Source organism: Thermobia domestica, chromosome 15 (assembly GCF_964235325.1).
Source record: "Thermobia domestica chromosome 15, izTheDome1.hap1.1, whole genome shotgun sequence".
In the NCBI taxonomy this organism is placed as follows: Eukaryota; Metazoa; Arthropoda; class Insecta; order Zygentoma; family Lepismatidae; genus Thermobia; species Thermobia domestica.
The window spans coordinates 90,203,776-90,219,458 of NC_137468.1; the positions used below are offsets into that span (position 1 = coordinate 90,203,776).

At 37.6% G+C, this 15,683-nt stretch overlaps 1 protein-coding gene across 3 annotated transcripts in view; it reads right to left on the bottom strand.

The window, feature by feature from the left end:
- Positions 1-15,683, bottom strand: part of LOC145671135 (guanine nucleotide-binding protein G(I)/G(S)/G(T) subunit beta-1) — a 181,570-nt gene that overhangs the window by 78,455 nt on the left and 87,432 nt on the right. For all 3 annotated transcript variants that reach the window (XM_081739935.1, XM_081739936.1, XM_081739937.1), the window contains exon 2: positions 2,898-2,986. In XM_081739935.1, coding sequence (XP_081596061.1) covers positions 2,898-2,954 — 57 coding nt within the window. In that variant the 5' untranslated portion in view covers positions 2,955-2,986. The remainder of the gene's footprint in view (positions 1-2,897; positions 2,987-15,683) is intronic.

Consider the following 15,683-nt stretch of genomic DNA (forward strand, 5'->3'; position numbering starts at 1 on the left):
ATTAAAAGCTTTTATCTCGTGCGTTATTGATAGTGTGCAACATTGAGGGTGAATTTCAGTTAATGTCTGCCATCATTAGTAAAACCAAAATGTCGAATAAAAACTACGTCTGTGTAAGTTGTAATAATAATAATAATAATAATAATAATAATAAGAAGAAGAAGAAGAAGAAGAAGAAGAAAATATTTTTTATTATTGCAACACCTCTCGTAACTCCACGCATCAAGCTCGAACTTGTTAAAGAAGTTCTGCTGCAACCACGAAACAGTTCATTAACTGATTCGGTGTCGTGAACATCGTCCTAGTGTTCTTTGGAACCATGAAAATTGTTTTCATTGGTAACATGACATTGTGGTGCACTAGTTAAGTGTTTGTGTGAATAACAATGGAGAAGTCCTATTACAGTAAGGACCGTATTAAATGTGTTGATTATGCTAAAAGCCATAAGAGGATTGTGCACAGAAAGAATTCTCGACAAAAATTTTATCTTGCGGTAAAATACATGGATTGCGTACAGCATGTCCGACAAAACGTACTATTAGGGGAGGATGATTATTTGTGTCCTGTGCACAAGTCAATTTGAAAGGCAGTATGAAAATTTTGAGAGGTGAATCCTTCACCGTAGTCTAGATTTCATCGATAACGTCCGTTTTAATGGCGACACATTCATGTTTAGTATATTAACTGTCTGGTTAATGGTTTCCAAATCTACATTCAGAGGGACAAATTCTTTATCTTGCTGGTGCATAATTTCATATTTACACTTTTTCCGTGGTCACCAATATCTCACACACATTCACGTTGCTCACGGTAAATATTCAAAGCACCCTTTACACACCTCTCCTAATACTACATTTTGGCAGACGCGCTGTACGCAATCCATGTTTTACCGCAAGATAAAAAGTTTGTCAAGAATTCTTCCTGTACACAATCCACTTATGCCTTTTAGAATAATCAACACATTTAATACGGTCCTTACTAGTTCACTACAATGTCATGTTACCAGTGAAAACAATTTTGAGGGTTCCAGAGAACACTAGGACGATGTTCACGACACCGAATCAATTAATGAACTGTTTCGTGGTTGCAGCAGAACTTCTTTAACAAGTTCGAACTTGATGCGTAGAGTTACGAGAGGTGTTGCAACAATAAAAATATTTTTTCTTCTTCTTTTTATTATTATTATTATTATTATTATTATTATTATTATTATTATTACAACTTACACAGACGTAGTTTTTATTCGACATTTTGGTTTTACTAATGATGGCAGGCATCAAGTGAAATTCATCCTCAATGTTGCACACTATCAATAACGCACGAGATAAAAGCTTTTAATGAAATACATATAAGTTTTCGAAAACTTGGTGCTGTGAGGAAAATTGTGTTTACAATCATTAATGAATACCGAATATCAAATAAAAATCACGTAGTGTCATTCGGAAACAAATAAAAGTTCTACCAAGTTAGCAACACTGCCAACCGAATTGCAACGCACATAAAAAATATCATATTGATACAAATCAAATTTCTGAACTTCATCATAACTTTAACACACAATTTCTGATTAACCGCGAAATCTATATTTTATTTTCCATTGTCGCGAGCCGATTTTGGGTCCCGAGTTGGAAACCCTGTAACTCGAAACCGAAGCGGAATTTGAGTCATGTTTATAGGAACTTTTATACTGGACTTCATGTCAGGATTCATCTCTCAAAATTTTCATACTCCCTTTCAAATCGTTTTGTGTATAAGACCTAAATGCCCATAGGAAATATTTACATTTCCAGTACAAATATCGAAATTTCAATAATTAATTGCGAATGTTAGAAGCTGCAGCCGCACGAATGGTTAACGGATATTAAATACTTAGGTACTTCTCTAATAGTTGTAAAAAATTCAGATTTTTAAAAGGTGGGGGTTTTGAGAAAATGGCGTCCAAACATGGCGTCTTAATGAAATTTTCAGCTTTTCATCATGCTATAATGTGGGATGTAATAACCAGAAAAGTAAGTCCTTTACATTTTCAAAAGACGTTATCGAGTAGAATTTGATGCTAGAAGCAGGTGGTTGATATTGCTCGTGAGGGCAGAAAAAATATTTTGAAGTTAGCAAAAATTCCAACAAAGTTGGCAAATTGCGAGTGAATTGTGCGATTCCTATTGAACCAATAGACGAATTTTGGCCCTCCACCGAAACATACAACTTTATACTCTTCTTGCTATTGCGAGTGAATTGCGCGATTCCTATTGAACCAATAGACGAATTTTGGCCCTCCACCGAAACATACAACTTTATACTCTTCTTGCTATTGCGATTATGTTACTAAGTACACTCGTTTCTCTACAGCAGGACTTTTAATTTGAAATGTTTTTCAGTTTTTCGAGCAATCCGAGAGGAGGGCAGCCATTTTGGAGGTCTGTATATTGTAGGAATTTTTTTTCAGCAAAAAGAAAAAATATGGGTCTAATAATATTGCATGTAAATCCCATATTAAAAAAATAAATGAAATCTGAGACTGTGATGGGGACCTGGACGATTCAATCAGTAACAACTTAAATTCATTCCCAAATTTTAGTAATCATTAATCGTGAAAATATATATGTATTTGTTCACCCTATATTCTCTCATAAACAATAAGACCAGGACACCCTTGGAAAATTTTCAGCACAATAAGTCACCTGCTTCATGTTGAAATATCGGAATTAATTAAATATAAATAAAAACTCACCAAAAATGAGTGGCAGAGAGATTATTCCTATTAGTTCAATATCGATGAATGGGGGATTTAAGAGAATTTTAAAAGTGAATTTATATTTAGTCAGTATTGTCACTTAGAAACTGACAAAGCACAGTTCACATTTATTTTACTTTTGTTTAAAAAAATTAATACTTACTCGGATAGCATTTTTTAACGTTTCTGCTTCTTGTCGTAGACTATCTAATTCATTCATACTTGCTCTATACAAACAGGATTATAAATATTCTGAAACGAAAAACATAAAATAGTTTATTACTTCCTTGAAAAAAACGAACATTTATTACATACTATATGAGAAATCAACACGTCCTACAAACACTAAAATAATTAAATTACTTGATGATTATAACATGTCTTAATAGAAATATGTAATAGATCTTTGTCATTACAATTACCAGAAATAGTGTGATAATAGCAAGCAAAGCACTTCCGAAGAACATTTAAAATAAAGATTCTGTTTGACCTGCAAACCTGCATTTTCTCTGAAACAATTCGACCGACTCCGATTAAATGTTCATGCGTTTATTCGTAACTACTAGTAAGTCTTAGAGCATTTACACTTCCATCAACGTTGTGCTCAAATTTTGTATCTCATAGTGAACGAAGTGTGAATAAATAAATACCTGAAACACTCAACGCATAGTAATAAGTTCAAGTTAAGTTGTATACTGTACAGGTTGGGATCACGACCTAGAGGATACTCAACTCAATAAAGGTCCCTGAGACTTACATTCACACTATGACTTGAACTCAGAAAAATCTACTTATGACATCCAACGAACTTCCGATTATGGTTGTGAAGTCAGCAAGGAAGGAATATTCGGTTCCGAAAGTAATTTGATACTCTAAGAATTGCTTCATGGTGTGATGGTCAACTTGTAACTACGGAGGAAAATAACCACACTTGGCATTGACAGGGAGATGAGGCTTTTCTCCAGGGCATTGTGACGGAGGATGAATCATAATTTTGACCCCGGAAACAAGAGACAATCACTGGAGTGTCACCACCATAACATTTCCACATCCCAAGATATTCAAGGGGGTCAAATCTGCAGGGAAAATCATGGTGAACTTTCTCTGGGATTTCGAAGGTGTCGTGCTCATTGATTTCTTGGAATATGAAATCACGAGTCTCTCAACGTCAAGTAGAAATGTTGGAGAAGTTCCGCGCACGATTCCGCCGCGTCAGCAAAGATTTGGACCCTAATTTGCAGCACGGCAACGCTCACCTGCACACGAGTCACGAAACAGAAGAATATTGCAGCGCCTGCAGTTCAAGGTGGTTCTACTTGGTCCGGAATTATTCTCCGATGAATTTGACGGATTACTCACGCGTTGGCGCAAACGCATGGAAAGGGATTGGGACTATGTCGAAAAAGTGAATAGTGCACTATACTGAGAACAAATATATCTATTAGATACAAGAAGATATTTAAAAATCGGTTAACAAATAAAAAAGATGTATGCACTGAGGCATTACTTTTCAACCAAACCTCATACAGTATTTTATTTTATATATTCAACCATACAACATAAACTACTTTCCTTCAAACAAGACTCTAGAAAGGAGGTGGCTTTTGGTTTTAAAAGCCACATTGACAATGGCCATTGCTCAAGTAGGCTGCATATCAAACTTTGAATAGCCCTAATTTTTATTTCTTTTCCATTTTACACTTATTCCTCATATAGTTACATTCATAATTTACATAAAAATTTATAACACTATTATACAATAAAAAAAGACAAAAAAATTTCATTCATTACTTCCTTAGAATTTCTCGTATATTTCACATTCCTTCAGCCCAAGAAGGCCACAGGTTTCTCAGCCCTAATATGTTGAGCATTCATTTATCAATAAGTAGTATTTAAGTATTGTATATGTACTGGAAAAATGCGCAGAAAAAGGTAAATCATTCCGGGCTGCCTTTCGGTTTTATTCGACTTACAATGACAAATTTCGTCCAAACCTGTCACAAGGAAGAAATAGCTGCTACTAACTATACGGATTAAGGAACCCAAAGGTTTATCGCCGCAGAAATAAACATCAATTATTTTCTGTGCCATACGAAGTCATTTTGGATTGCCGTTACTCATCTCTATGCCTACCACAGAGAAACATTTATTGCTGAATGTGCACATGTAGTCCTAAATTCGTTTTACAGTCGTAATCCCTTGTCTGTCTTATTCCATCATTCATTCTCGAATATACTGATTATAAACAGCTCTCCGAAGATATGTCGTTCATGTGTGTCCTATTTTTAGACAGGAAAAGAAATTTTTTTCTTCTAAAATATACCTTCCTTTAAAACAAAAATCGAAAGTTTCTTTAATTAAACCTTCACTGCTGCTGACTTTTATAGCAGTTCTCTCAAGTACACTCATGTTCAAAATGATTGTTGCATATCTATAACTGTCTTCTTGTAAGAATATAATTTGATAATGATTCTGCAGGGTACTTTTAATACTGATACTACGTGTATAATCGAGAAATGTATATTTGTGATAAATTTCATAGGAAAAGAATTATAAATACGAAAATTAGAATGAGTGAAACAAGATGTTGTTAAATGGACAAGAGTTTTATTTTCGTTTTATTGTTTTTTATTTACTGCTCTTTTGACATGAAATTCGCCACATACATGTATTTGCCTATTATACACATAATAACATTGTTAGAAATACCGGACGAATTCGTTATCAAATTATATTCCTGTAACAACATATTTATAGACATGCGTCAATAATTTTGGACGTTAGTGTACATAACTACACTCCTTCTGTAGCCAAGAAATGATTCGAAATGCCTACTAAGCAGTGGTGGTCTTATACTGAAGCGGCTGATTCAGTGAGTCACTTCAATTTCTGAAAAGAATCAATATGTTTACATATGATTTTTCAACTGTGAAATATTATGGATTTCAAAACATATGGTATTTTTCATGTTGATTTTCAGCCATCCTTTTACTTTCAAATGTTCGTTACACAAAATCAACCAGTTCCATGTTAAAATCTTAACTACTGGTATCATTAATTCCTCCCTTACTTTAGTTCTAAATGACGACTCGACTTCTCTAAGTATACGATAACGATTCATTTCAAACGTTGTGCGGAGCCGGGAAGTGGAAGGTTCAGAATGAGCTGTCATGGTAACAAGAAGAATGTGAGTTGGCGATTTTGCAGTTTGGATATAACAAAGATATCTGCATTTCTATTGCAAAATAACTGTTGCCAGTGTAATTCTTGCCATTACCATAAGAAAATAGTCAGTGAAATTGTCGTTTAGACACTATATATATAAATTTAGTCTTTCGAACTATTTTTCCATTTATTGGTTGGTTACACGTGTTTGTGAAATCATTTGCTATGAGTGGAAGAAAAGTGTGTGTATTTTTGAAGTTAAATTTCTAATTTGATTTACAAATTAATCTAACAGACTTAACCCTTTGCGTTAAGTGTAGTCTACCTGTAATACCCGTATTTTAAGTGACAAATGAATACACATTCGAAGCGTTTCTCAACCTATAGTTCGCGACCACTAGTAAGTTCTGAGTAAACTTACGGATCGCGAAATCCTAGTATCAGGTTAAACTGCCTCACATAATTCTTAAGGGTGTAAGTACGGACATTCTAAAATTTCAGATAAAGCATCAAGTAGCTCGTCACTCTTCACTATATGATTGGGTGAAAAAAATATGTTCTTGGACACAAATGGAAAGAAAGCCTGACACATTTTGAGAGTCAAAACTTGATTTAATCGTCATTGAGGAGGCTTAACAAAGAAAAAGGAATCTTTGTGTCATATTTATTCCCTCAGAACAAGCGCGTTTGTTTTATATTTGGAATCTCATAAGATTTTTCGTTATTCTTCTGGACTCTGTGGAGATCTAGTGGGTCCCGACCTACCCTAAGGGGCCAACGGGGTTCGGCCTCCTAAAGTTTTCTTGGACCCTTAGAAGCTAGACATATTTGTCTCAATATTTACTTGAATAAATGACAATTGAATACACATACCTGAATGCCTCCCCCTTTCCAAAGTTATCAAAGAAATCGATCCTGCTGGTCCCAGACTCAAAAGGCTGAGAAATCCTTATCTATTGAGTTGTGAAATTAATGTACGATTTTGAACCAAACTCCCATAAACTGCTTAAAGCTGAACAGAATTAAATTAATTCAAAAGCATAAATAGCACAAGTCTGTCTACCATAGAATCCCAGCAATATAAATATTTGTGGTTCCGGGATGATTGAGTCTTCGAAGGCATCGTCATCACTGTCTTGGTTGTTGACAGGAAGATGTTGGATGTCTACAAGAACATCTCCAAATTATGGGGAAAGAAAGCCGCCAGTGGGTGAGGTCTGACGAATGGCAGGTTGGGTAGTGTTTCATACAGCAATGGATGTAAATTTCGCTGTTTATTCATATTATTGTCATGTAACTTGACTAGACCTTTGCTGTTGACAAATGCCCGACATAGGTATTGTGGTTTTCGGTACATTCCGTCAACTTCCTGCACCGCTGTATTCACCTAGATTGAGTAAGCTGTAATGAATCGGGACGGCCACGAAGAGCATCAGACACCTCTTAGTAGCTAGATATTTCTTCAAATACAACGTCGGTGCTGGAAACGTTTTAGAAGAGAAACAATCCAATCACTGATATAATGTGTTGGTTACCAAATGAGTTGAGTTGATTTTGAGTTTAACGTCCCTTTCAGCAGCAAAGATATATGAGATGGGACCTACTGATTAACGTGGAATCCGAACCACCTGAGCTCCTGCCGAGAAGTGAACCCGGGTCTTCCACACCGAAGTCGCGTACGCTAACCGCTTAGCCACGAAGGAGCTCAATGGTTACCAAATGAAATTAAGTTTCTCTTGCATATGTAAATGTGTGTAAAATACAAAGTAACCAAAAAAGTTCATGTCGTTTTTGACGTCACATTAATCATGCACTCACGGAGAGGAAACGAAATGGACGCACGTGCTACCATGCAATCGGGAGTTAGTCTGACCATCGACCTTGAATAATACAGGCACATTGCGCACACACAGCAGTCATAGCTCATCTAATGTCGAAAAGAGATGGAGGTATCGAATCAAATTGTTCCCGTATGTTTGTTTGTCAGCTACCGCATCAAGACGCCACACATGCCAGGCATTTGGGGAGAATACAGTGAACTAACGTACTGTTACACATTGGTTCCAGAAATTCCATTCGGAAGATGTGTCTTTCGGATGAACCTCGTAGTCGACGACCATGTGTATTGGATGACAAGGCCCTGAAAGTCATGGAGGAGGACAGTGGTCTAACGTGTGATGAACTTACAGAAAAGTTTCAAGTTTCCACTGAAGTAGTTAGATTGCAATAGCATGGAATGGGGAAGTCATACAAGTTAAACAAGTAAGTACCCCACACACTGTCGGCATCCAACAAAGAATAACAAGTGACAGCATGTTTGTTCTTGCACACTCGACACCTGAACACACCCAAGCCTCTCTGCACCCATGAAAGATTATACACACTATATGGTGGAACTGCCGGCAAGTGTACTTACGAATCACTGATGACGTCAGCTCTCAGCAGTTGCAAAGGGCGCACCGTGCATTGCGGCAGGAGGAGCCCGCATCGGTGAATCACAAAGCTCTTTCTGCATAACCATGCAAGCCACATGTGGCAAAGAGGACCCGGGAGACCCTTCAGCAACTTGGTTGTAAAAGGTCGTGTACACCATAGAAGATCTTGTACAAGAACATGTAGCTGTCATAAAAAAATCTTGAAACCCAATCTTTCTATTTACTGTCTATACATATCAACTTCTTGAAAGCAAGAAAGACATTTCCACCCATGCAGCACTGCGCTCTAGTGGACAAATAGTGAACCTTCTCATTACAGGGTTCTGCCTGGATGACAAATGGGTTTACCTGAATCACCTGAATGAAGTCTATCTATATATTGTACTTTTCTTCGCATTTATGTGGCTTTCAGATATTCACTATTTTTAATTAAGAGTTCAAATACAGAATTACACACCTCCAATTTAAAAAAATCCTTACATTTGACCTTTTTCTAAACAAAGAATCGCAAAATTTGAAATATTAAAGAAATTGGCCTTCATTCCCTCTTCAACATCGAAATTTTTGACAACGCTGCAGCATGTGTTCAGTTATTTATAACAAGGAGTTGATATGCCGACTCGATAAAACATTTGAACACCCATTACCGCTTCCCCATTTGAGTTCGTATTTTAATTTAAAATCCTTTCTGATTCCTTGCTATCATATTAAAATGATTTTTCTTCCAAATATCACATTTTTTAGTATAGGTGCCTTCCATTTCAATTCAGGCAGAGCATGTACCATCACCATCTCAGATATTGTTGAAACTTTTTTTATAGCAACTAGACATGTTTTTAAGAGACCCATATTTTTTTGTTTTGTCGAAAAAAATTTTCCCGCCAAGTAATGGGCCATCAAAGACGGGGAGTACAATTTATGAATTGTAGAAGACATGGAAAATGGTCAATTTCGGAGCCTCACCATTCGGCTATGGAGACAGGTAGAGTTATAATTCTTGTTGTGGTATGTACATAGGGATATAAATAAACTATATTTTATTATAGTTTGGTTTGCGCATGCGTATCTTTTTGTACATAAATTAACAAATGAACGTCAATTTATCTGAAAAGTCGAAGTTTGCGAATTTTTTTCGAGCACTTCCGGTTCGAATTTTAAAATTCTGTTTTCACGGTTGGTAAGACCTAGTTACCCGCTTTCCGAAAAAAAATTGTATCGCTTCTGTGGTCAACCGTTTTGTCGCAAAAAATTCGAGAAATTGTAAAATTTTCAAAAATCGCCATTTTTGGGCGCCATTTTCTCGAAAACACCATTTTTTAAAATTCTGAAATTTTGTCAGGTGGTTCAACTTTACCTGAATAATAAACACACCAAATATCATTCTCGACCAATGCTTCATGGATTAACTGCAGCCTTTTAAAGTTAGCGAAGTTTCGCTAATTTTGATGTCACAGTTAGCAACACTGGGAACAATGAAAGTGCAATGATTTGATGATGTTTGTGGTTCATATTCATTAAAAAGAAGAATAAAAGGATTTCTTGGCTGGTTTTTTTATTATTTTGAACAAAGAAGCTCTCTGAAATAATAAAATGAGCCCCCCCTACTCTTCCGGTTTCTTAAATTGAAGTAATCTGAGGTGGAAATTACGATTACGAAACACACAAATTTTAAGTTTACTTGAAATGGCCATCCAATGAATTCTGATGATCTATAAAAGGCCTAAACTATTACCTCAGTATGATTTGGAATGCTCCAGACAAAGTCTCAATTAAGTGCGATGTCATTACAGTGATCAAAAAATGACAAAAAGTTAAAAAAAAAAAAAAAATCGAAACGTTTACTTACGCGTTCCAAAGAAATTTACTGAATTTTTAAACAGAACAATCCCAGCATAAAAATGGGTCACTCGGAATTTTATAGTATTCGACTAAAGTGTGTCAGTCCGCAACCTGAAAGGGAAGTGTATTGTGCAAATTTTAAGTTAGCTGCTACTGCGTTGCTACAAATCAAAGGTGCAACCTGTATTGAAGCTGTCATGAGTGACCTATTTCCTTTAGTAGTATGATCCGTAGAAAATGACAGCTTTCTTCAAGAATGTGGTGAATGTCCTGGAGTGGAAGAAATAAGTGTGGTGTCTTTAATTATCGATCCTGATGAAAATGAAAGTGGTTACGTATGCCATATGGGTGAATAATGATCTCGTTAAAAAAAAAAATAAAAAAAAAAAACTGTGCCACTTTCTGTTTTCGTATCGTACATTGCTTGTTTAACTGTAAGAATTGTAATTCATGACTACATCAAGAAAATCCAAAGAGAATCAATTGCTACCGAAAACCACGGTATAAAATTTCAAGATACAAATTCTATTTTTACTTCATGTGGACTTCGTTGAAAACTGGACTGTTATTCTGCAAAGTGAAATTCAGAGTTATCACCGAAATATTGAAACAATTGACAGTTTTGTTGTAATAAACGACGGTAAAACACACGATTCGGCTCATGTACTTATAGTCATAGACAAGATTCTAAACATACTCGAAGAAAAGCGAAAATATATTTTATAGACAAAGGTTTGAATACGTGAAAATAGGTGTCTACAATTTCCCAAACCGTGTCAGTGATTTCTGATGGTGCGGCATCCCACTTTAAAAATCGCTTTCAGATGTTCGAGATGCAGACAGGTCCGATAAAGCAGTGTTTTTGCAGTGAAACCGGCCATGCAAGGGTCTCTACGACGGTAGTGGGGAAGGGGGGGAGGCAAAGAATGTGGCAACGCGCCATAGCCATAGGCTAAAACAGATACACAGTATTAAAACCGCAGAAGAAAAAAATGAAATGAAATCTTTAAGTTTTACGTTCCACGGTTATCCCGGTTAGGCTAAAGGAGACGGTGATTATGAGAAATGAATGAAATGGTGGAATGCAGAACGGCATGGGCTGGGATTGAACCAGGGACCCCTAGCACCGGAAGTGAACGCTCTACCACTGAGCCACCGCGTCCCCACCAAAACCGCAGGAGAATTCGTGAGTATAGTGCAAGTACAAACTCCGGGTATTACTCTCGTTTTGTTACCTGGAACTGAATTCCGCAAGAAAAAAGGGAAAGTATGCGACCGGTAACTGGTATTCAACGAAGTTATCTTTGGCTTTCGGAAAAGTGCGAAGTTTTTATGGTAGTAACGGGTCACCATGAACTAACTTCATACTTCCCCCAAAATCGAACTTTTGCAATTTAAAGTGTAGATTTAAGAAATCTGCAAAAAGGAACTTTTGTTATATACGAGGGCTATCCAGAAAGTAGATTACGTTTTGGAATAAAAAATCAACAAAGTATAGGAAACAAATTTTATTATATACAGATGAAAGCCACACACAAATACTACTTTTCGACATAGTCACCATTTAAATTAAGGCATTTATCGTAGCGATGTACGAGCTTGGAAATTCCTTCGTCGAAAAATTCGGCCGCCTGCGACTTCAACCACTTCGTTACCTCTTCTTGCAGCTGTTCGTCGTCATCAAAACGCTGCATAGCCAGCCACTTCTTCATTGCTGGGAATAGGTGGAAGTCGCTCGGTGCCAGGTCGGGACTGTACGGCGGATGAGGAAACAACTCCCACTGAAAAGATTCAAGAACTTCACGCGTGACATTTGCCGTGTGGGGCCGGGCGTTGTCGTGAATCAACAAGATCTTAGAGCTCAACATTCCTCTGCGCTTGTTTTGAATTGCTCTTCTGAGGTTTTGCAGAGTTTGGCAATACCTTTGAGCGTTTATTGTAGTGCCTCTTTCCAGGAAGTCCACCAAAATCACACCTTTTCTGTCCCAAAAAACAGTCGCCATCATCTTCCTTGCCGACATTGTTTGCATGCATTTCTTGGGTTTTTGGGGAGAACCTGTGTGCCCCCACTGCATTGATTGCAATTTCGTTTCACAGTTCACGTGTTTCACCCATGTTTCGTCACCAGTAACGATGCGATCGAGTAAAGAGTCACCATCCTTATTGTAGGCGTCCAAAAAGTGCAACGCTGCAGCCATTCGCTGATTTTTGTGGTCCTCTGTCAAGATTTTTGGAATCCATCTTGCACAAAACTTGTGGTAACCAAGCTTTTCGCTGATGATTTCGTGCAACAAACTTCGCGAAATTTGTGGAAAACTAAAAGAAAGTTCCGTTATTGTGAACTTTCGATTTTCACGGACTTTAACATCGACTTTTTCGACAGTTCGGCAGTCACTTTGCTGGGTCTCCCACTTCGATCTTCGTCGTGAACATTGGTTCGGCCATTTTTAAATCTTATGACCCACTGTCGCACTCCACCTTCAGTGATAATGTTGTCCCCATACACTTCACACAGCTGCCGATAGATTTCTATCGGTTTACAGTTTTTTGCTGTCAGAAACCTTATTACTGCACGCACCTCGCGGGATTTTCAATTAACGCAGACATTTCAAACCGTCACAGTATCTTAACGGAACACAGCACGAACCTCTCACTAGCACGGCTAGATGCCGACTGAGCTGCGCAACGCTCTGACAACAAGATGGCCGCGCTAGCCCCGCCCCTAGCGGACACAGACGAAAACGTAATCTACTTTCTGGATAGCCCTCGTACATATACGTATGATAACCAGTGGTGCGTAGCAGAAATATTATGAATAAATCATGAATTACGTGAAGTTTAAGTGCTGTTTATGCTTCCACATGAACCTTCAGCAGGGTACAGGTTTCCAGAAGAGCATAAGAGAAGTGAAAATAAGTGTTTTGTGACTATCGACAATGTGCTACGCAGGGGCGGATCCAGGACGGACTTCTGGGGGGGGATTGTAATACTGCTACTTAGAGCTACTATTAAGAGCTCCAAACTCTGGGATGGGTTTTATTTATATATAAATAAGAAAGTATCTTCTTCTGGGGGGGGGCGGCAATCGTCCCCCTAGATCCACTCCTGGATGAGTTATGAGTGAAGCAACATCTATTGGAGCATCTGCACGTTACATGCTATTAGCAAAGAAGACAACAACCAAGCAAATGATTGGTCCATGTAAAAAACAAAAAACAAAAAACAAAAAAAAACAGTGAAATTTTGTTTCCGAAGACCATTTTAAGTAAGTGAACTTGAAATTTGTGTGTTTCGTAATCGTAATTTCCACCTCAGATTACTTCAGTTTAAGAAAACGGAGGAGTAGAGGGAGGCTCATTTTACTGTCAGAGAGCCTTTTTAATCAAAATAATAATAAAAAACAGCCAAGAAAACCTTTTATTCTTCATTTAATGAATGTGAACCACAAACATCATCAAATCATTGCACTTTCATTGTTCCCAGTGTTGCTAACTGTGACATCAAAATTAGCGAAACTTCGCTAACTTTAAAAGGCTGCAGTTAATCCATGAAGCATTGGTCGAGAATGATATTTGGTGTGTTTATTATTCAGGTAAAGTTGAAACATCTGACAAAATTTCAGAATTTTAAAAAATGGTGTTTTCGAGAAAATGGCGCCCAAAAATGGCGATTTTTGAAAATTTTTCAATTTCTCGAATTTTTTGCGACAAAACGGTTGACTACAGAAGCGATACAAATTTTTTTTCGGAAAGCGGGTAACTAGGTCTTACCAACCGTGAAAACAGAATTTTAAAATTCGAACCGGAAGTGCTCGAAAAAAATTCGCAAACTTCGACTTTTCAGATAAATTGACGTTCATTTGTTAATTTATGTACAAAAAGATACGCATGCGCAAACCAAACTATAATAAAATATAGTTTATTTATATCCCTATGTACATACCACAACAAGAATTATAACTCTACCTGTCTCCATAGCCGAATGGTGAGGCTCCGAAATTGACCATTTTCCATGTCTTCTACAATTCATAAATTGTACTCCCCGTCTTTGATGGCCTATTACTTGGCGGGAAAATTTTTTTCGACAAAACAAAAAAATATGGGTCTCTTAAAAACATGTCTAGTTGCTATAAAAAAAGTTTCAACAATATCTGAGATGGTGATGGTACAATTTTATATTTTTTTGCCTGAGTTGAAATGGAAGGCACCTATATTAGTATGACCTGGGCCAGTGGCGTAACTACAATGGAGCGAGTGGAACAGTTGCTCCAGGGCGCACAGTAAAAGGGTGCATGTGCGAACGGACTTTATGCAAAGAACGTTTGAAATCATTTCAAAAGGTACGCTATGACTATTAGCAATTAATTGGCAACAGCCGATACCGGAGGCGGATCCAGGAATTTTTGAGGGGGCGGGCAGGTTTGAAAAATAAACTTGAAACATTTTTCGATATTTGGTTCGCTAACTAAAAGTGTGGACTGCAGTGCTTCATAATTCGTATTTATCTCCACCCTTCTAGAGGCGGCACTGAGGAGTGGCGAACGCACCCAGAATCTTCCTTTTGAAAGAAGTTTTATATATATATATTTGGTCTAGGAATTAATTCGTGCGGTTGGTACGCACACATTGAAGCTGTAGTACAAACACAAAATACATAAATACCTTAAGAAAAATATTGTCCATCGCTAGCCACCACTTTCGCCCATCTGTCAGGCAATGTACGGATTCCGTGGCGAAAGAAGTCCTCATCCTTGGAAGCGATCCAGTCAGAGACCCAAGTTTCGATATCTTCTGAAGAAGTAAACCGCTGTCCAATCAAATCGTTGTTCATGCAATCGAACAAGTAGTAGTCCGAAGGAGCAACGTCTGGTGAATACGGCGGGTGGGGTAAAACTTCCCATCCGACATTTTCTAAATAGGTTTTGACCGGTTTTGCGACATGTGGGCGAGCGTTATCATGTTGAGCAATAAGTTTATCATGTCTGTTCTCCCATTCTGGTCGTGTTCTGGCCAGAGCTTGCTTCAAACGCATTAATTGTCATCGATAACGTTCTCCATTCATAGTTTCACCCGGTTGCAGCAGCTCATAGTACACCACACCTTTCATATCCCACCATATGCACAGCATATCCTTTGCACAGTGAATATCTCGTTTTGGTTGTGATGGACCTGGTTCACCTGGTTTCACCCAGGCCTTTTTTCGTTTAGGGTTCTCGTAATGGATCCACTTCTCATCACCCGTAATAATTCGATGCAGAAACCCCTTTCTGCTCTGTCGTTGAAGCAGCAATTCGCAAATGGTTTTTCGTCTTTCAACGTCTCTGTCTTTCAATTCATGTGGAACCCAATGTGACATCTTTTGAATCATTTCCATGGCTTTCAAGCGTTTGGAGACTGTTGTTTGATCAACGCCTAATGCTGCTGCAAGTTGTTCCTGCGTTTGACACGAATCCTGCTCGAGCAATGCTGTAAATTCTTCGTCTTGAAATTTTTTTGGCTGTCCAGCTCGCT